Source organism: Diadema antillarum, unplaced genomic scaffold (assembly GCF_040938485.1).
Source record: "Diadema antillarum isolate AM-2024a unplaced genomic scaffold, OU_Dant_1.0 seq00000839_RagTag, whole genome shotgun sequence".
Classification (NCBI taxonomy): domain Eukaryota; kingdom Metazoa; phylum Echinodermata; class Echinoidea; order Diadematoida; family Diadematidae; genus Diadema; species Diadema antillarum.
Genome location: NW_027271715.1, coordinates 116537 through 138785, shown reverse-complemented (window position 1 = coordinate 138785; position 22249 = coordinate 116537). Strand labels below are relative to the sequence as shown.

The 22249-nt window shown below is 37.5% G+C and overlaps 1 protein-coding gene across 1 annotated transcript; it reads right to left on the bottom strand.

The window, feature by feature from the left end:
• Positions 1-1436: 1436 nt before the first annotated feature.
• Positions 1437-22171, bottom strand: LOC139740186 (threonylcarbamoyl-AMP synthase-like). The gene is made up of 5 exons (XM_071650771.1): positions 22009-22171; positions 9474-9684; positions 7273-7507; positions 4164-4300; positions 1437-1576 (listed from the first exon to the last, which is right to left on the bottom strand). The coding sequence occupies exons 1-5, from the start codon at positions 22100-22102 to the stop codon at positions 1513-1515; spliced, it is 741 nt and encodes a 246-aa protein (XP_071506872.1). The 5' UTR covers positions 22103-22171; the 3' UTR covers positions 1437-1512.
• Positions 22172-22249: the final 78 nt, after the last annotated feature.

The window sequence follows — 22249 nt, the reverse complement described above, 5'->3', positions numbered from 1 at the left end:
AACTGATTAATACAAACAGTTGCTTGTCTACATGGGCAAGAGGTGTTGAAAATGTCATGACTGTTTCACTACATAGGAAATCAGGATGCCAGATGTAATGTATTACAACATACGATCTCATGAAAGTAAACACAAAGGCAATAGTGTGGGGTGGATAGTGGTAGTGTTAACAATCCATTCAAACATGATATGCCAGTATGTATGACAGTCTTAGACTGTGATAATTTGTCTTTGCACTGTCATCCAGACAGCCTCAAATTGAAGATGTTTGTGACTGCTTGTGATTCTCCAGTAAACTGCTTCTAACATGGTACAAAAATATATAGATATCTTCAAAACTTATCTGCCTGCATGGTGAAATACTACAGCGTCACATATATTTTGCAACAGCACCAAAAATAGGGAAAAAGAAAAATCAATTCTTTAGATTACATGATCTTGATGGTTCCTTGAAGAGACAATGCCCTGAAACTGATGAAATTATAAAACTGAAATGACATTCCTGGTTCGAACAATTAGCCTAGAATGTCCATGTCATCAATCACAGAGAAACAGACTACTCTGAGAAAGATTCATAGAACACAAGAATCCCAAAGGACTCTACACTCAAGTGATTTCAAACTTTAAATAAATCTAAACCACTGTGGTTATTATGAAGATAAGCATTTCACTTTTAATCATGTGATTCATAGTTCAGTCAGTTTATGTTCATTTAAACACTAGAAGCTAGTTTAAGAGAGCACACTTCAATTCCATTGGTATACATATATATAGTGCATTATATAAAAAAGAGGAATGTCTCCCTTATATGAATTCATGGAATTAATCAACATACAAAAAGTACCAAGGTATGCTTTCAAAATAAAACATTCAACTTTTCTTGGTATCAGTGAGAAACCACAGATGGTGCTGGTGTTCATAGGTTGTCTGAGGTATTCCAGTTTTACCAGCAAACAGACTTTGGAGGGAAAAAATCTTAATGGTAACAAGCACATAGCAAAGCACTGCAAATACCAGCAACCACCCATACACACGCAAACACACACACCCTTTGTGTACATTGTACAAACACACACATCAACCACAAATCTACCAACTTAGATCAATAGCTGCCATGTAGTGACAGTGTTGAAATGATCTTTATGTTACACAAAAGTTTTTCTGGAAATTTCAACAAGCACAGACATGGCTATTCAAAACCACCTCTATGCCCTTGATTCAGGCATCATACCATAACATGTGAGCTCAAGATGTTAGAAATGTCTGGAATATGTATTAAATAGCATTACATAGGCACAATATAGTCTGTTGGTGTGAATCATACATGCTTTCAACACACATTATTTTTCCTTCTCCATGCAAAGTGCACAAAGTCACAGGAAAACCAACACAAGATGATGGAGGTAATCTGGCAATTCATCCTGTCTCTATGAAAGTCTTTTGGTATTGCCTCTTGTCTCAAAACCTGGCTGGTTTAGGTGCAGTCCATATCTCTCTCTATGGCATCTTGTACTACCTCTTTTTCTGCTTCAAGTGATGCTTCCCATGAAGAAGTTTGATGGTTTTCTCTTCAGCACTACATGGTTCCAGTATCAGGAGAGATGATGATGATGATGATGATGATGATGATGATGATGATATGAGAGAGAGAGAGAGAGAGAGAGAGAGAGAGAGAGAGAGAGAGAGAGGGAGGGGGAGGATACAGAGACACTGATTAAAATTCACAGAGCTATGAGTCTTAAAGGCATTATTATTATAGACCCCATGGAAGACCAGCTTAATGTAGCTGAATATGGGCTATCCAGCCATCTTCCCAGATGGAAAATAAACAAAACAAACGTTTACCATTTGCAGATGAAACAGAAACCCAGCTTCAGTGCTTCAAATTAGTTCTACAATGTGTGTTAGGGATAGAAATAATCAATCATGTAAAATTTTAAATTCATATTTTAATCAATGCTAAGTATTGTTAAATTTACAAAATGTGAATAGTTGTGTGATAGAACTGACCTACTCATATGCATCAAATGTGATATCTTGAACATCTTTTTTTAAATCACCGCTCCCAAAGGTAAACAGAACGTTTAAACATTCCTATTAAAGATCCTTCATGGGGACCATACATACATAACTCATGAATGAATAATTCTGCACTCCCATGATTTTTTTAACTAAGTCAGCTTGGGGCATGTGAGGCTTTACCCCTGGCGTGTCATGGAGACCACTGAACAATTTACACAACACTAAATTCCCTGTCTTTAAGAAGGATGTCAACTGAATTTGGTATCTGGATGTCAGGTACTGGATGACAAAATGTGACCCGCGACAACGGTTTCAGGCAAAAGTCACAAGAGCAAATTCCCTCCTAGGCGGGGTACAAAGATTTTGACCATTATTTTTGTCGATTTAGGTTTTTTGCAGAAATCGAATCTTTGATGTTTTCTACATCTACACTAAATTTCATAGCATAAGACTAAGTTTTTCCTATCGAAAATGGAATTTTAAGCACCCTATGTTGGATCGCACTCGTCAGTTTCGAGCTTCTTTCGAACGCCGCGCCAATATCCTCAGCGTTGCTACGGTGCAGGGTCTCGCATGCGATTGGCTGGTGCGTCGCATGCATTTACATAATTCGGCTTTCGGAGACACCAGTTGCAGCGTTTGGCGAATGCTTTGTCCACACATGCACGATTACATGCTCCATTGTTCTTGCTGTAGTGGTTTATATACGCTCGCTCTATAGTGCGTGCTCTTTGTTTGGCTTTCTATCCAAACTATTCTACCACAATGTTCAACAACGGAAGTGAATCAAAGATCATGTAGCATGACATAATCGTGTGAAAAGAAAACTAAATATTCTCAAATTTGTCTACTTGTACATGTAGTAAAAATTATGACAGTAGACTGACTCAATGGAAGGTAGATGAGAGGAAAGGAGCGGTCACATGTGACCAAGTATATTCAAATAATACACGTCAAGATCGCACCAAACTAACGAGTTGTGTTTGTTTGTTTGTTTGTTTTAATTTAATGAGCACCACCGAACAAAGCAACATATTATGCATGTCTTGTAAAGGCAAAACAAACAGGAAGCGTGACCCTTGCCGGCACTAGCAATTTTCTGCTTTCAAAAGGCACCACAATGAAAACGCGATTTGTAAATGTGTGGATTCGCCACCGTTCCTGTTACATGCACACGGCCATGGCATGTGGATGCCATTGCATAATGCGTGCACCATACACATGTACATTGTACATGTACACCATACGTGCAATTATCGTATTCGCCATCTTGAAAGACGTACAGGTAAACGAACCCGAGCGAAATGCATTGTTTATCGGCTCCATACGCTGAGCTCCGAGGAAGGTGCCCGGGAAATTTGACTCTCTCAGTGAGCCAATCAGAAGGCGATGTGGTTGCTAGAGGCGGAGCTTAACATCGATTGGCACCATCCCACGGATGGGTGATTCTCCCCTCGCATCGCCGCTCGGACATTGTCTTTGAGAAAGAGGTGAAACTTCAAAGCCTGTTTTCTCGCAATTTTGTCAGGCTAACAACTTCAAAAGTGCATTTTATTTCTCTTTCTATGCCCACTTATGGTGCCGAAGAATACAAGTGTTTTATATTAGTGCAAAGCTTAGGAAATGAGCAATGAGATTCAGTGAAAAAATGAATTTTCAAAATTCCTGACTTTTGCCTGAAACCGTTGTCGCCGATCACAAATTATGAAAAGCAGTTAAGACAAGTACATAAAAGTTAAAACATGTACACTGTGCATTTAGCTGCTTACATGGCTTTCAAAATAAGCTAAGAGAGTGAAGTCCAGTGATCATGAGTTTTATCTTCCAATCTCAAATGTTCTGGCAATGTTCCACGAGTCATTGGGCCCAAATGTCTATGAAGCAACTTTTTACCAAAAAAGTTGCATATATGCCAGAGTTGTAATTTAATCTTCACTGCCAGTGGAAATGATCAATATAATGTCTTATGTGGTGGATAAGAAATACCTGTCAGTATGAAGGAAACAGCTAAAGGCTCTCATACATGATACTAGAGGCCATTTCTACCAGAAATGTTTGTCTATCTGTGAGATTACTAGTGTAACTCATAATCACAGAATACTTCCCATGAAGAAAATCTTATCCTAAACCTAAGAACTCACCTCCCTGGTCGTATGATAGAGAACCGACCTATCTCTGAAAGGTCAATGACCGTTGAACCTTTCCTGGCCTCTTCTGAGTCACTTAGGATGCCTCCATCAAAAACCAGATCTATCTTGGACCACAGCTCTTCAAATTCCTGGGAAGAATTTAAACAAGCAAAAGCAACCATCACAGTACATCAGAATATCTAAAGAACAGTATGAAATGTAGTAGGCAAGATCTACAGTACTAAGAGAAATGTGAAGGTACGTCATTACCATTACCTTCAGCATTAAAAGCAAATCAAAATTCTTGCATCTTTCATTTTCACTTGCATGTTACTGACAGTGGGCCAATGGTGTGGATTACTTGTTACAGTCAGTGAACCCAACCAAGGATCGTTTACTGCTATGGACAGTCTTTCTACCCTGTTCATAATTTACTCTTACTAAAATTCAGAGGGAGCCCACACTGTAAACTGCTTACTGCTACTGGTAGTGAACACATACTTTGGACTGCTCACTGCTACTGACTGTGAACTCACACTGTAGACCACCCACTGCTGATGACAGTACGCTCAAACTGTAGCTTGTTTAATCTTACTAACAGTAAACCCATACTGTGAACAGCTACGGCATAATTTTCAAAGGTTTTCGAAAAGTTGGTACACAAACAATTGATCTCATTCTTGGAAAAAAATGCAATCCTGTATCAAGGGCAATTTGGTTTCAGACAAGGATATAGCACATTTATGGCCCTTTTAGAATTTGTCAATAATGCTACTTTGGCTTTTGAAGAAAAAAATATTGTTATTGGATTATTCTTAGACTTATTAAAAGCCTTTGATACTATTGATCACAAAATTCTGATAAGTAAAATGTATCATTATGGAATTAGAGGCAATGTGTTAAACTGGTTTGAAAGTTATTTGTTAAACAGAAAACAATATGTGTCTATTGACAATCATACTTCACAATTTCAACATATCAATGTTGGTGTCCCACAAGGATCAGTGTTAGGTCCATTACTCTTTTTGCTTTATGTTAATGACCTGGCTTTTGTAAGTGATGTTTTAAAGCCCATTATATTTGCTGATGACACAAACATCTTTCTGTCAGGCAAGTATATCCATGATATGAATGTTGTATTCAATGCAGAACTTGAAAAGGTGTATTCCTGGTTTTTATCCAACAAACTCACTATTAATTTTGAAAAAAACAAATTTTATGATATTTAGACCTCAGCAATTACAGCTAGATACAAATTTGTTTGATTTATCCATTAATGACCAAAAAATAAGTAATGTTAAGAAAATAAAGTTTCTTGGTGTCATTATTGACGAACATCTCACATGGAAAGATCAAGTTCAAAATATTTCAGGTAAAATAGCAAAAGCAGTGGGTATTTTAAACAGATTGAAGAGTTTGCTTCCTCTTCGAATTATGTTAAATATTTATAATACCTTGGTTTTGCCACATCTTTCATATTGTACTGTTGTATGGGGAAACTGCTCTAAATATCTTTTGAACAGATTGATTGTTTTACAGAAACGTGCAGTCCGTTGTGTCTCAAACTCTCACATTTTAGCTCCAACAAACCCTTTGTTTGAGAAATTTAAGGTTTTAAAGGTCTTAGATTTGTATACATTGCAGGCAGCATGCTTCATGTACAAATTTTCTAAGGATTTACTGCCTGATGTTTTTAAAGATTATTTTATTTGTAATAACAAAGTTAATTTGTATAGAACTAGAAACTCTGATAAATTGTATGTACCATTTTACCGTCTTAGCCTGTCAAGAAAGTCAATAAGGTATACAGGCCCAAAAATATGGAACTCAGTTACCCCCAGTTTGAAATTATGCTCCACCATTTCATCATTCAAAAGACAGTTTAAATTACAGTTGATTAATGCGTACCGGTATTGTTCATAGAACTGTACTGTGTCTATACAGTGCACTGGCTGATTCTCGGCATGTGTTGTTCTGTGTTCTCTATTCGGGCGCCTGCTCAGTGACCTTCACCCCAGCGCGCTGGCGGGGTGCGCGCGCCGCGATGGGGGTCGCCGGGTGGCCACCTCGGGTGGGGGATGTAGAGTGGTACAGGTTGGGAATCGCGCGCGTGCCTGTGGTGATTATGATCGGAGCCTTCTACATTCATTGTACAATGTATTACAATTATTTTTTACACTGTACTCAGTACATGTATCGTAACGGAGAGCTCTGATCATGTTGGAAGTGGTGCGCCCTCAGTGGCGGGGCGCGGCTCACGATATTGCTTGGCATATGTACACACTGAAGAATCACGATTATACAGCTGCACACTATATTCAATGATACTCGGTATTATGATGATATGTAATTTTTTTTGTCTTTGTCGATTTTTATAGAATATTATATGCTCAAACCATATATATATTTCTTAAATTGCATTCAGTGATAATTCTTGCCCATTTTTTTTTTGTCCCACCCTTTTTATGGTTGTTTTTGGTATGTCATGGTTCCTTCCTTTTGGATGTGCTTTTTTTTTTTCTTCTTGTCCCTATTTATTGCAAATCCAGTTCTTTTTTATGCGACTCATGATTTATGTAACAGTGTATAACGACATACAGTTTTAATATTGTATATTTGCTCAGGGGATCAGCCTCGAAAGGCCAATGGCCTACTGCTGATTTCCTCCACCATTTATTTTAATTGTTATGTCAATCATGAACTGAAACTGAAACTGAATTTACCATTTGCAGATGAAATTAAAACCTGGTATTAGTGCTTCAAAATAGTTCTAAAATGTGAGTTACGGATAGAAACAACCAATGTAAAAATTTGAATGTGTATAATCAGTATTATTTCAAGTAATGTTGAATATTTAAAATGTGAACAATGGTTATAATAAAAATGTTACTAGACTAATCTGTCAACAGTTACGGTTATTGAGAAAAATAGTGATATCTCCTTATATTCTAGGTTTTATTGCAAAATTTTTACATGACACACTTGTAGGATGTTTTATGATACAACTGACCTGCACATATGCATCACATGTGATACGGTATCTCAAATATTTTTGAAATCACTACTCTTAATGGTAAACATTACCTTTAAAAACATTGGGCCTCTGCTGTGGATTGCTCACCTGTACTGACAGAGTGCTTCTCTCTGCTGAGAGGTTAGCACTGGTCAGGGCAATAGGTTCTCCCACTGATGCAGCCAACTGCTGAATGAAAGGATAATTTGGAATACGAACTCCAATCAGGTCAGTGGCAGGATTGAAGTCAGGATTTAACTCAGGTCTTCTTCTGAAGACTAGAGTCACTGGTCCAGGAAGGAGGTCTCGAAGAACATCATCTGTGACAGTAACATAGCTCCACCTGGTGAATGACCACAATGCACACAGGAAAATTAATAACACTTAGGACAATTAGCAATGTGTTTAATAAGCATCATCAATGCCATGATGTCAGTAAATAGTTATTAGAATGCAAGCTATACTGAAAATGAAAAAAAAAGAAAAAAAAGTGAGTTCATTTTGAGTCATTCCAGCAATGAATGGCCTAGCATTTTTCCCTGGAACACTCTTCATTTCTCTGACAAAGTTCATAAGGGCTGAATACCACATATGAATACAACAGTCACATGTACAAGATGTAGGATAACTAGGAAAACTGTGTTAACTGCTTACTGGTACTACAACTGTCTGTTTCATATCACACAGAGATTGTTGTAGGAAGTGCATTTCATTCACAGATTTTATCATTGATGGCAGGGTACCTGTCTGAAAACACTCCTATTTGTTTTTAGCCCAGTGGCATGCAAGCCTACACTGTCTGGCTAGGATTACCATAATTTGTAGTAACTACAAATGGTGTATGATGTATGAAGAAGATAATAGGCAGCCAAAAATTTACTGAATTCCTGCAGTAACTGAGTTCCTCCTGGTCTGATTTGAGCTACATTTGTATAATTTGTGGGGTAATTTTAAGTTTGGGCACAGAAAGATCTTAATGTTTGATAGAATTCATGATGATAAAGACTTGACCAATATCCACTACTTCACCAGTCTCGTAGCCTTCATATGATGGCTTGTGCTCAAACCAGTCAGACCACCATTACCAGACATGCTTTAGTTATTCAAATTTATGAAGTTCTTCCGTCGAGATGTTTTCATTGCAACTGATTGACAAATTGCCCTACATCGACGTAAATAAGCACTGAATTGATCAGTGTTTTAGTAGTAGCCATGATAAAAAATCATGGGCGTACATACTCAAGCAGGATTCGAACCCACTACCTCCTGATCACCGGACAGGCGTCATCTCCACTAGACCACCGAGCTTTCGCCCGACAGCAAGTGTTGGTTCTAATCCTTATAGCATGCAGCGGGTACTGCTTTTGTTATTCAAGCAGTACCTGCTGCATGCTATAAGGATTAGAACCAACACTTGCTGTCGGGCGAAAGCTCGGTGGTCTAGTGGAGATGACGCCTGTCCGGTGATCAGGAGGTCGTTGGTTCGAATCCTGCTCGAGTATGTACGCCCATGATTTTTTATCATGACTACTACTAAAACACTGATCAATTCAGTGCTTATTTACGTTGATGTAGGGCAATTTGTCAATCAGTTGCAATGCTTTAGTTATTACCTCAAGTTACCTCAGTAACAAAGGTCATAAAAGCAGTCATATTATTTGAGATTATGTGTGTGGGTTGAAAATCCAAAAATTGTGAAGGTGGCACAAAGCTTAACACCAAAGAGGTATAATGCATAGTACTACAGTGATCCAGATTAAATAAACAGTATTCCAATTTATATTACAACAGGCAGGGTCACAAGCTCAAATACAGACTTCAGTACAATGAGTTGATATTCTGAATACAGTGTACATAATGTAAATTTTGGTTTCATCAACACCTCAATTATGTCAGCCACTTATCCTTGACTGATATAGAATTGTAGACTATAATTTTTTTTTTAATAAATATTTTACTTATTTCTTGCCTGAACTGAATTGCCTTCTTAGTAGAGGGTCTTAAAAATTATGTACAAACTGTACATGTAAGGACAATCTAGTAACTGCAAGTGTATAACCCAGTTACTGCAAAGTCATCAGAAGACAAGACAAGATGATCATACTGTGGTAATTTGATGACCTCCTGGTTATAGCTCAGGGCATTCACTCACATTATGTGTGTTCTATGTAAAACATTAACTTAAAATAATATGGGCAGAAGCTTTATTCATTCACTTGGCTGAAGACGAAAATAAACTGCCATGTGATGTGACTTCACCTTTTTCTAAAGATTTAATCCAACTCTACACTTTAAAATGGGCTACTCACCTGTGAATGTCCTCAATACAGCTGACCGATATGGCAATAGGCTTCTGTCCATTCCTCCCTTTGATTTCATACAACTTCTCGACTGCTGCAGTATTCTGAGCAAGAGCTGCAACACCATAGATTGTGTCTGTTGGCACTGATATGACATTTCCACTTAGCAGACTGTTTGCTGCTAAAGCAACAGCTCCAGCAAGACAGTCAGGATTGTTTCCTTCAATAGAAGACAAACAAAACCTAAATTTAAAATATGTAAAGCAAACTGACTACAAACATGCTACAAACCCAACCTATGGAGAGTGAGCTACATGTACTTCAAGACCTACTTGCTAGTTTATATACAAATATATTGCAAATCCAAAATATCAGAATAAGTTTCTGAAGTCAAGGATTAAACTGTTTCTTCCAAATTTCTCTGAGAGCCTTCAATGCCCCCCAAAAGATTCTTTTGCTAGTCAAAGGTTGGCAATCTATCAGTGCAAAGCAGTCAAGCAGTATGTACAGTACAATGTAGTCCCATTTCATGGGCAACTGCATGTGCCATCAAACACAACATGTTGTCTGGATCTGAGATTATGACTACAGCGCATGCTGATGGGTTCGCAAACTCTTTTGTCACACTTTCAGGACCGTATCAAAAGGGGTCAGCGAAAGACAGTAGTAAGCTCAGCCTGAATTACATGTACATCTTCATATGAGTACTATACCAAAGTGTGCACTACAATGATGGAAAAAGTAAATTACTGGCAGACCCCCCTCCCCCCCCCCCCAAAAAAAAAATGCATGCTTTGCAGTTTTGATACAGAAAAGAATAGATATTGATAGAAGAAACTCTGATCTTTTCATCAAAGTCATTTTCAGGTCAGCATTACACAAATAAACTTAAATTTCGGCCACAAATGTAGACACTCCTGTCGACATTTTGAAAATCTGGCATCAAGTTCCAGTAGGGAGCAGGTTAAAGGGGATGGCTAGCAACTAATCAGTGGAGATCAGTGGGAATCAGTGGGAATGCTGGGGGATGATTGTTCCAATTCTTGTGGGATTCATTTTAGAGTACATATCTATTGTTGTGTGAAAATGATTTGCTTCAGAACGGTCTAATATTCAAGTAATGGGCAATTCCGCGGTAACGGAATTACAGATCAGAGAATTTTGGCTCATATTCTTTCACCCTGTATACAGGATTGATTACTCTGCCTTCTCTTGATACATTTAAAAGATGCAGAGGTACTCACACTGTCACCCCAAGTACAAATTTGTTAAATGTTCTCACTTGGTTGGTTACAAAGGAGGTCTATGTGAGATGGTAACGGAATTACCAGAAAATTTCGTCACAACTTCAACTCTGACTTTGGGAGTTGTTTCTCTGAAATCTATAACACATACAGTGTAGGTTGTTGTCTGATTTCATCTTTGATTGTGTCAACTTCAATTTAGCTGTATTGTTTTTCAAATATTTCATCACATTTTCCAAGCAGCAGGCTTTTTCCCTGTAAAGTCAGTGGTAACGGAATTACACAAATGGTAACGGAATTACGCCTTCTGAAATACACTGGAAAAAATACACATTCTTGGTACTCATGTATTCTGAAATGTCTTGATAAAGATTGTTTATGCCGTTAGCTATAATATAACCACTAAATAAGTACTCTCTAGCCTTTGACCTTGAACTGCTACAAGTGTATAGAGGCCAAATGAGTTTTTATTGTCAGAAAACATAAAATGTTCATGCTAACGACCATGATTTGAAGTCGTAACTATGTCAGTCAAGATCTCTAACTTCTGAGTACCACATCCATCAAAATTTGTCTACTTTCAAGTTAAGAATTTCACACTCTGCAGGTAAATGACATCTAAGACACATGGTAACGGAATTACGCTAGAATAGCCCTATACAAGTACAATTCTATAAATCCAGCCAACAATACTCAAAATTTCTTGTATTTCTTTTGTTGATATCATGCAAGACAAGATTTCTCTGTTTTCTTCTTCCTAAATATGCCAATAATTGACAATATGTATGAATTACTTACAGGTATTGTACATAGATATTATGTGCACATGCATAAGAAAATAATAAAAAACTGTCCGGATTGACGCTGAATTTAAATCTAAATCATATAGTGCCAATTTACAGTGCAAGAGCACAGTGTGCAGCCCCATCATTGAACACAATGTTTAATATTAAGGATGAACACTAAAGATGCTTGAAACTTTTAATTTGCTAAGTGAAAAGATGCAGTTGTGGTTCAATGACAAATATAGCATATTTCAATTCAATCATAAATAGAAAAGAAAATTTTCGTATATGATTATGGTACTGCACCAGTGCTTAATCATTATTATCTATGTTGTGACATATAAATCATTAAAAACTTGTGACATTTTACTAATAGCTGAAGTTGCCCCCGGTATATAATGTAGTGCATAATTTGATAATTCCCTTACAGTGTAAGTCCTACTTAAGCCCACCAAAATAAAATGAACTAAACTACTTTAACAAACTACAACTTTTTGAACCATTAGAGTGAGTCCACCAAATTCTGTTAATTCATAGAAAGATAAGAGGGCCTCTTTTATCCATCTGCAGCTCACTGTGTTAGAGTTAGATTAATCAACCTGTGAATAATGTTATTATTTACTTCTGACCACACAAAATTTCCAAATGACGTCTTCAGAAACACAATCATGACTTGGCCTATAAATTTCCTACAAATTTCCTGTCTCTGTCTTTCTTCTTTGACTTTGTCTATTTTCTCATCCTGAGTGTTGCCATATATTTTCTCACAAAAAGTGTTCATCTTCTCTTTTGCAGTAAGTTGTATTTTGACTGCCTGAAAGCAAATTATAAAATACACTGTAATGGCACTTGTATGAAAGGAAACTGGATTGTACAGCAAATGGTAACATGAAGAGTAAAGGAAGAAGCAGAAGCCCATTGACTTTAATATTTACAATCTTCTTAGGATGGGAAAGTATCTTAGGCCTAAATGATACATTTTAGAGCTGTATCACAATTACTGACTGGGTAAATGTTCATCACAAATGGTGTTTTTGTCTTTATTCCTTTTAAAAAGAAAGGATTAAAGAACAAATTTCAAAGGGTAGCAGATGCTCTGTATCAAATGGGTACCATTAAAGATAAAGGACTTGAGGATGAAAACAGGACATGTCCAATAAAAGGTCAGACTATATTGACTTGGTGATAATAAAGCCTTTAGCATAAAGAAAGATCAAAGTTGTCACATTTAGTGGGCATCCCGTGTCAAGTAATGACTTCTATCATATTGTGTATGATCCTTCTCTTAAATTCCTGATCTTTCCTCACAAAAATTATCCTGTTCATTTCTCTCTGTCAGTAGCAGTGCTCTCTTTTCCTTTTAAAGAAATGTTATGTCCTTCTTCTTCTTTGTAACCTTTGTTCAATTTATGCTGCATCACACCCATTCAATAGTCCCTCATCACTATACTCAGATTTTGTATGAAACCATGAGACTTTTTAGCAAGAAAATATACATTGATATCTCAGAATTCAGTATGATTTTTAACATTTGAGAATGAGTATCTGTAGCAAACCTTATAAAGTTATCAGTTAGCACAGTCTCCATGTACACGTGTAGTACTTGTACATGAGAAAAGGTGAAAGAAGGGAGGAGACTTTCAGCACAAGAAGTCTTCTCAAGCGTGTACCCTGATGTCAGGACTCACTGTCAGAGGCATCCAGCTACACTGTATGCTGAGTCAAGTCAGTGTATCATACCATACATATATTTCAACTTTCACTCCTTTACTGCCAGTCACTAACACTGTTAAGCTCAATATTAATGCCCTGAAGCTATTTCATGAACAGTTCACATACATATTGGCACGAAAGTAGGATATGTCATTCTCTTCCATATTAGATGTGCGTGTAATTCCGTTACCATGTAATTCCGTTACCACAATTACAGAAGAACTGAAGGAGATATTTCACAAAATGTTTTGTGACTTTTCAGGGAGTCACACGTAGAGTAAAAATTTACAAAGGGAGAAAAAATCAGTGATTAGTTTGTTCAGGAGAAAACTTTTTTCAATTTTATGGTAACGGAATTACGTCAATTTGTCAGTAGATTTTGAAAATTTCTCAAAAAAATATCATGATGAGAGTGACTGAATGCTTCATTAAATGTGATTGTTGAAGCATAGGAAGAAAGATGTGGAAGTATGGATAAAGCAGAGAGATATTTAAGTTGTTTCATTTTAAATTTTCATTTAATATTGTAAAATTTTAGATAAATACTATAAATAGTCTTCCAACTTTAAAAGTGTGTACAACAAAAACGAGGAAAGTTATTGGAAAAGGGTTTTTTGTTTCCGTAAATACAACAATCCGTCTGTACGGGAATCTGAAATTTCTGAGCATTTACTTAACTTTGAATTTTGCTGTTTTTGCCCTTCCCATACGGAATTGCCCTAATGTGCAGTTTAAGGCCCCATCACTGTACAGGCATGCTAACCCGGAAACATTAAACTGCACATTATTTGAATATGAGACCATTCTGAATCAAATGATTTTCACACAACAATAGATACAGTACCGGTATAATGTACTCTTAAATGAATCCCACAATCACAATCCCCCCATCACACAATAGGCTAAGTTTACATGCATGGCTGAAGAGTACACATCTTCTATACACACCCTCAATGGAGAGATTTAAAGACTGTTGTGCTAAATACTGTTAGTAGATTTATGGAGCAAGACTCGTCAGTAAACCTTCTCTGAATTCAAAGATTCATCTTAAAGCTTCAGACTAGCTAAATGACAGTTAGAAAACCAAGATCCAGGTACATGCACATTGTAAGTTTTAATTGATGTCAGTGATTATGTATTCAGGAATATGGACAGTGGGAAATTGACAGGTTTGGTATACCTAGACATAAGGAAAGCTTTCGACTCCGTGGATCATGGCCTGTTATTACATAAACTACGTACCGGTACATATGGTATAGGTGATAACGCAATATCACGGTTCAAATCATATTTGATACGTCGGAAACAATGTACAATGATCCATGGGGAAAAAAATCTGATACACTGGATCTCAAATCAGGAGTACCGCAGGGTTCTATTTTAGGACCCCTGCTCTTCACGCTTTTTGTTAACGACCTACCCTCTGTTGTCACACACAGCAAAATCGTTTTGTATGCAGATGACAGTGCTATTATGTATAGCGCTTCGAGTCCCAAAGAATTAGAGACTGTATTGAATGATGATCTAAGGCAAGCAGAGTCGTCGTTTCACACTCAACACTGAAAACACAAAGTTTTTGTTAGTCGGCACCCCACAGAGAGTAAATGGTATCAGGGAAGACATTGATATTCAGATTGAAAGTGTGTGTCGATAGAACATGTGAAGACGGTCAAATATCTTGGTGTTTGGTTGGATCAACACTTGACCTGGAATGAACATGTTGCCCAGGTATCTGCCAAAATTGCTTACAGGCTAGCTTTGCTCCGTAGAGTAAGAAAGTATTTGACTGTAGAGAGCACTAAGCATATTAGCAAATGCTCTGATATTACCTTACTACGATTACTGCTCAAGTGTGTGGACAAACTCAAGTCAAAGAATAAAGGATATTCTTATCAAGCAACACAAACAAACAGCAAGAATAGATGTTCACACGTCTAAAATGGATAGATATAGAGAAGAGATGGAAATTTCAGAAAGGAAAACTTATGTTTGACATTCTGAATGATTCTGCCCCTGTATATCTGCAGAGTATGTTTTCAGCTGCCATGAGTGTACATCGATACAGTACGAGAAATACTCAAAGTAGAGGTTTAGTTGTACCCAAAGTAAAAACTGAAAGTGGCAGAAAGGCATTTTCTTTTGATGGTGCAATACTTTGGAATAGTTTTCCAAGTGAAGTGAGAAATGCTCAAACAAAGTAAACATTTGTACTCAGTTTCTGAAAAGTCGGCAATATTAAGATGCTGTATTGGTGATTATCATACATTTGATAATTTGGTATATGTTTTTTGTTTTTTGTTTGTTTGCTTTTTTTCACAAGCAATGTTGTTTTGATAATGCCATACCTTTTCATTTGAAGATCATGCAAAAAATGCATTTTTTCTCTGAGCTCACATATTTTTTGAGCACACATGTGCTTTCTATGGTATGTACAAGTTTGTAGGAATGCAGACCCACCTTTTGTAGTTGTCGGAGAGTATGTGCTGTGGTGACAGGTTTTGTTTTGTTATTCTTTTCTCTTCTTTTCTTTTCTCTTTTTTTTTCTTTCTCTGTTTTGAAGGTCATTCAAATTGCCAGTGGATGAGATAGGCTTTCTGGTTAACTGTTGTACAATGTCTTGCCATGGTAACAGTATAATTTGAATGAAAAATCATATAAAAAATTATGGATTTTGTTAACTCATATGAGTTTTGAGTATTTGGTTTGAAATTTGGCATATGTGATAATTATATGATTTAGATGTTTACATTTTTGTTATGTTATAGTTGAAAAGTGTGTTGCCATGTTAACAACATTATTTGAATGAAAATTATAGAATAATACTGCTTTTTTTTAGTTTTTTGAGTATTTGATTTGAAATTTAGGATATGATATGATCCATGATATCATACTTGTGTATAATTTTTTTTTCATGTTATACATTGTGTTACCATGGCAACAGCGTTTTCACTGACAAACACAGAAATTACCGATATATTTATTTTTCTCAGATTATGAGCATTCGACAAGAGATACGATATACAGCTGTATATAATGTGAATGTCAGTGGGCAGTGTATTCTTATTCAATGTTGAGTAATATATTGTTACGTAAATAAGTTTGTTAATTAGTAAAATAAGATGGTTGCTGGTTGGGTATTTATCACTTCCAGTGACAGTTTTAATTTTTGATGAAATTTATGGTTAATTATTTGGTTATGATAGATACGTAGGCCCACCATGTTATTATTGCTTGTTTGACTAGTAAGCATGTAATTGTCAGTGTATAGTTATTGTGTGACTGTATGTAGGGGACTCGGTGGAAGAATTGTACTTGTCCACATACAGTGTGTTGTATTTGATGTATATGTCTCTGTTTTGTCAACTGTAATGCTTTGTTTGTGCAGGGCCCCCAGTAAGAACAGTACCTGCCTACTGATGGGGCTACCCTGTTGAAAAAAGACTGAATAGATAGATAAATAAATAAATAAATATCTCACAGAATTGCACAAAATCCCGAAATATTTCACCTTGAAAAGGCCCCAGAATACGGTCACCGCAACCAGTATTTGGTCACGCGATGTGCACGTTCAAAGTCAATGCGTGTTCAAGGCAGCTGAAAAATGCGCGTGCGCGCTACCCTGTTGGCGCAAAATTGCATCAGGGACGTTGCGACGACCATTGGTGACCGAATACTGGGGCCTCGGCACGCGCACCTGTATTCAACACTTGTACATTGAGACACTGTATCGGCATGTACGGAAATTTTGTTTTTCTTTTGCGTTTATGAGGATACCATTAGGCCAAGTAAAAAAAGAAACCAGTTTCTCGTCCTCGCGCGCATCGATTTTGGCCGCCGCATCGATTTTTTTACTATTTACTATTTTCAAAATGGCGCTGAAAATACCAAGAAATTCATAATTCTCGTCCCAGCCCGCTCCCCGCCCGCATCGATTTTCAGTTGCCGCATCGACTTTTTTGATATTTACTATTTTTTCGGTACGTCGTGATGTAGACAGGACGTTGAGCACCTTCTGTACATTTCTCTCGTGCTGTTGCCCGCTTCATGTGCTGCTAGATTGATTGCGCAATGTAACCACAAACCCCGTTATAACGAGGTCCGTGGGACTGGCGATATTACCTCGTTATAACCGTACTCATCAAAAACAAAGAAAAACATAAGCCTGACGTCATATACCCATCAATGAAACTTAAACATACCCTTTGCGTTGTTATTACACAATTATTGAGCGTTATTATTGAGAGAATAAAGGGAGATTATTTGTGAATTAGACGAAGAAATAGAGGCTGAAATGATAAGTTAATTCTTTATTGTAATTCTTGTTTGTTAAGCTTTTTCTAAACACCAGCGCAAACATGGGGGCAAATATATAGAGTAACATACAGGCCTTGTTTACCGTAACTTGCTAGGTATTTTTACGCTGTTGGTGCCCAACGGGAATGCGATGATTTCATGAATAATTTCGGCTGTAATCTTGTACACATGTACAATGTATGATCGTTGCGCCCAAATGGATTAAAAATGCGTTCTTTATTTTCTTCCGAAAATCTCTTCGCGTTTTGTACGACCGTTCTTGAAAATATGCGACAGGATTGAATGTGGGAGGTTGTCATCTTGTTTACGCAAATCTGTACCAGATCTATTCAAACTAATAAATGCGTTTGTTTCTTTTTCTGATTTAGGTTAACATGCGTCATTCAACTTTTTTTACGCTACTGTCACCTGGCGAGATCGCGATGATTTCAGAGTAACATACGTGCGTTGTTTACCGCTAACTTGCGAGGTACATTTTTGTATTTTACGCTGTTGGTGCCCAGCGGGAATTCGATAATTTCATGAATCATTTGGCTGTAATTTTATCGTTATGCTCGAAGGGATTAAAAATACGTTCTTTATTTTCTTCCGAAAATCTTTTCGCGTTTTGTACATCCGTTCTTGAACTGTTGAATGCGTTTGTTTCTATTTCCGAGCACCGATTAAGTAGGTTAACATGCGTTATTCAACAATTTTTACGCTACTGTCACCCGGCGAGATCGCGATGATTTCATTAATTATTTCGGCTTTAATCATACACACTCATATTTAAATTATCATTCGTTAAATGATAATGAACAAATCCAAATCTATTCAAACTAATACATGCGTTTGTTTCTTTTTCCGAGTACCGATTAAGTAGCTTAACATGCGTTATTCAACTATTTTTACTCTACTGTCACCCGGCAGGATCGCGATGATTTCACTAATTATTTCTGCTTTGATCATACACACTCATATTTAAATTATCATTTGTTAAATGATAATGAACAAATCCAGATCTATTCAAACTAATAAATGCGTTTGCTTCTTTTTCTGATCACCGATTAAGTATAGGTTAACATGCGTTACTCAACTATTTTAATGCTACTGTCACCCGGCGGGATCGGAGCGATGATTTTATTATTTCGGCTTTAGTCATCCAAACTCATATTTGCTCAAAACCTGCAAAAGAACTGGAAGTCGGAACTAAAATTGGAAAGGATATAATGATGAGTTGCACACGCATTCCAATTGTTCATTTTTGGTCACAATTTTATTGATCGCTACATGAAAAGTTTTTGAATGCGTTATCTATTTTTTTCTCTTTGCACTTTGGTCTAACCTCATATCACGCACGCGTTTCTCGCGAAAAAAGAAAATCGAATGATTAAGTTAAATTATTTAGTAGGAACATCGGAAGGTGTTCCTGTGTCTTATCGCGTGATTAAGAAGAAAACATGGAAGGAACGGTTCTCTGCAAAACGGGAAAAGACGTGGATAGCGAGATTTCGGTTTCCAATGTTTCATTTGTCGCGTGTTTGAAAGCGGCAATTTGGTCGAGAAATGGTCTAGAAATGGAACCTCGTTATATCCGATCAAATTGCTTATGTTTTTCTTTATCATGATTTACCGAAATTGTCCTCGCTATAACCGGAATCTCGTTATAACCGAACTCGTTATAACCGATTCGTTCTACCTTAGGTTTACACGCAAAGGAAAACGGGACCGAGGCGATCACCTCTTTATAAGCGGTTCCTCGTTATAACCGAACTCGTTATAACGGGGTTTCACTGTAGTAGAGACCAGCCAGCCAGCATAGCATGCGTTCTGGGGCTGGGAAAAAAAAAAAAAAAAAAAAAAAAACGTCGTGGAGTGATGGAGAGAACCGATCTCAACACCATAGTGATGCATAAATGTCACTATTTTATGTTAAACCCCCCCCCCCCAAAAAAAAAAACACGTTTTTTTCCCATACCCTTGATATGACTGAATGAATACAGTCACAGTGTAGTTAAATTGGTATACTTGTCATGCATAAACAGCAATATACGCAGATTTGGTATAAAATTGTGCATCACTCAAATGATAAGTGGTTTATGTCACTGCTGGTTCTTGGTAGCCTGTAATGATGGCCATGGAAGAAATGAAGGGAGAATATGACTTACCTTCTCAGGTACATGTTTTACTACATATGTAGTTTTGGTATACAATCATTCATCATCCAAATGATGAGTGATTATCAAATGTCTTTTTAGAACATGAAGAAACATCTTTAAATGTTTAATGCTATAATGCCATATCAGTATCATTTTGACATCCATCTGCAATTGTACAAGCCAGTTTCCAGTTAAATGTGCTACAATTGTACTGTGAAGAAATGCAGATACATACCAGCTGTGTGGACACAAAAAGTCACAAACACCGATGATAAATAAAGCAGTGTTTTGAATATCATGGAATTTATTTCAGTCGTACATTTGTTGAAAGACATGTTTTATACCTATTTCAATTAATAGCACAATACATCAGAATTGCAAGTACACTGGTATCAGAAATGCCATTACAACACTAAATACCAGTATTAAGATGGCCATTTTCCCTTCATCTGTAGTGGAAAGAAAAAGCAAATGTATTTCTGCATGCATGAAGTTTCATTTCAAGTATGTTACATATATCTATTTGTTTGAAAATGCACAGAGTGCAGGCAAGACATACACTTGGGACCTGGTCTCTCATAACACAGCTACCAGAGTGATATTTCATTTCATAAACTGGATATAGAAAATACATGTAGTAAAGCCCTCTCTCGTTACCTTTCTCAGAATTACCGGACGAGAAACACATATTTCTTTCATTTTGACAATCCTGGAAAAAATAGTAAGATATCAAATAGTAAGGACCTCCCTCATCGCCTTGCTCAAAAAACCCGGACGAGAAACTGCTTTCTTTTTTTACTTGGCCTTACATTCCAAGCATGCGATAAGCAAAAAATCCCGCAAGAGAACGGCGTATTTCTCGATTTTTAGTGCTTTTTCGGTGAACCATACTCTTTGACTGGGCCTCATCCGCGCCGATTCCGCACTTTTGACGGTAAAATTTGGGATTTTGGAGGGCTTTTTGGAGGGGGCTAAGGGAGTTTCCTGTTGTGAATGAGTGTGTAAGTATGTGAATTGATGTGATTTGCATGTGTTGTGACATTTGAACTTACTGGCTGGTGGCTACGCTACTGATAAGTGACTGAATATATTTACCGGTACCTGACCGAATACTGGTGCCCTTACCCTAACGTGTTAGATACTGTTTAATAATATGAGTGTTTTAGGCTCTGGCTGGCCCTTGGCCTGACCAGACCGCTGTGCACAGCACAGCAGTCTGACATGCGTTAGTGTTTCAACGTTGTAAACGACCGTCACTATTGCAAAATCACATAAAATACCTTTTATTTTGTATGATTTTAAGAGTAATATAATGTTTAACACTCACCTACAGCGTATTTTCCTGATGGTTGAGTTGAATTTGGCGTTTTGTTAGTATCCAGACCTTATTGTTGAATTTTTCAGAGAAAATCGTGCGGTGGCATCTTTTCCTTCGAGAGCTTCACAAAATCGTAAAGCTTATCTAGTATTGGCCTACCTGTTCATCACGCGCGCCGGCAATGATTTGACCTTTTTTAGTCGGGGTCATCTGACTATCTCATCACTTCTGCCCCGACTACCTACGTTGTAGTATACGAGAGTGAATGTCATTCAAATGATACGCAGATGAGGAGTGAAGCAATAAGGACGTTTACAGACCTGATTTTAGCCACAGATTTCGGTGAGTTTTTGACAAAAAAACAAAAAATCGCATACCGATTATTGAATGATTATCATAGATTACGATAGTTCCTTATATTTTAGTTTTCCACGATTAATAAAGATATTCATGAAGGAAACGCACACCCTCCGCTGAAACATAACAACGTCTGCGAAGGAATAGACGTGCAGCCACTGTCGCGAAGCGACAGCAGCTGCGTGTAGTTAGCTGGCCCTGTGCTGTGGCTGCCCGAGCTGAGCCTGAGTAGAGCCAGGTGCAGGTGTGCTAAATTAACCCCCGCCCCCTATACTTACTGTACTAAAGTATAGTCTGATAGTTTTAGATCTAGAGAGACAGATGAGAAAGATCCGTCTGCCCATGTGCGGAGTCTTCTTTTAATTTGTTTGACGTTATCATGGTTATCGCTCTCCTCCGCGGAGACTGAGTCTGGCTTCACGCTAACGTCAAAAAAAATAAAACTACCAAAAAAGACTCCTCCGGACAGACGGATCTTTCTGTCTACTGATGTGCATGCTGACGAGGCCCAGACACACAACACCATGAACACAGAGCAGAGAGCTCAGCTGATTTTGAGTGAGAGGCTAGCGCCAGTAGCGGCTCGTAGAACTTATTTACTTACACGTAACTCAATACCTGGGACTGCAGTCTACACGCGTCTACTCCACAACAAGCTGCACTACCAATACTCACCAAGTTGAATAACATTAGCCATCTTCTTGTATATGCCAGCGTGGTTTCCACACGACGAACGGGACAATGCACGCAGAGCACTGATAAAAACCATGAATTATAGAAATAACTACTCCCTGTCCCAATTACATCGGAGCATAAACTGGCGCTGTACAAAGGGTATTTCGCAGTCTTGCATCATTGATAATGCATGTAGTCGAGAAATATTGGTGTGATTGATTGTCCACTGCATGCACTGTAC

Bases quoted from the DNA above. Each gene is read 5' to 3' on its own strand.
- LOC139740186 (XM_071650771.1), bottom strand. From the start codon at position 22,102: ATGGTTTTTATCAGTGCTCTGCGTGCATTGTCCCGTTCGTCGTGTGGA. The intron at 7,508-9,473 runs GTGAGTAGCCCA...GTCATTCACCAG, and splicing joins TGTATTGAGGACATTCACAG to GTGGAGCTATGTTACTGTCA. The intron at 1,577-4,163 runs GTGAGTTCTTAG...GGAACCATGTAG, and splicing joins TCTATCATACGACCAGGGAG to TGCTGAAGAGAAAACCATCA.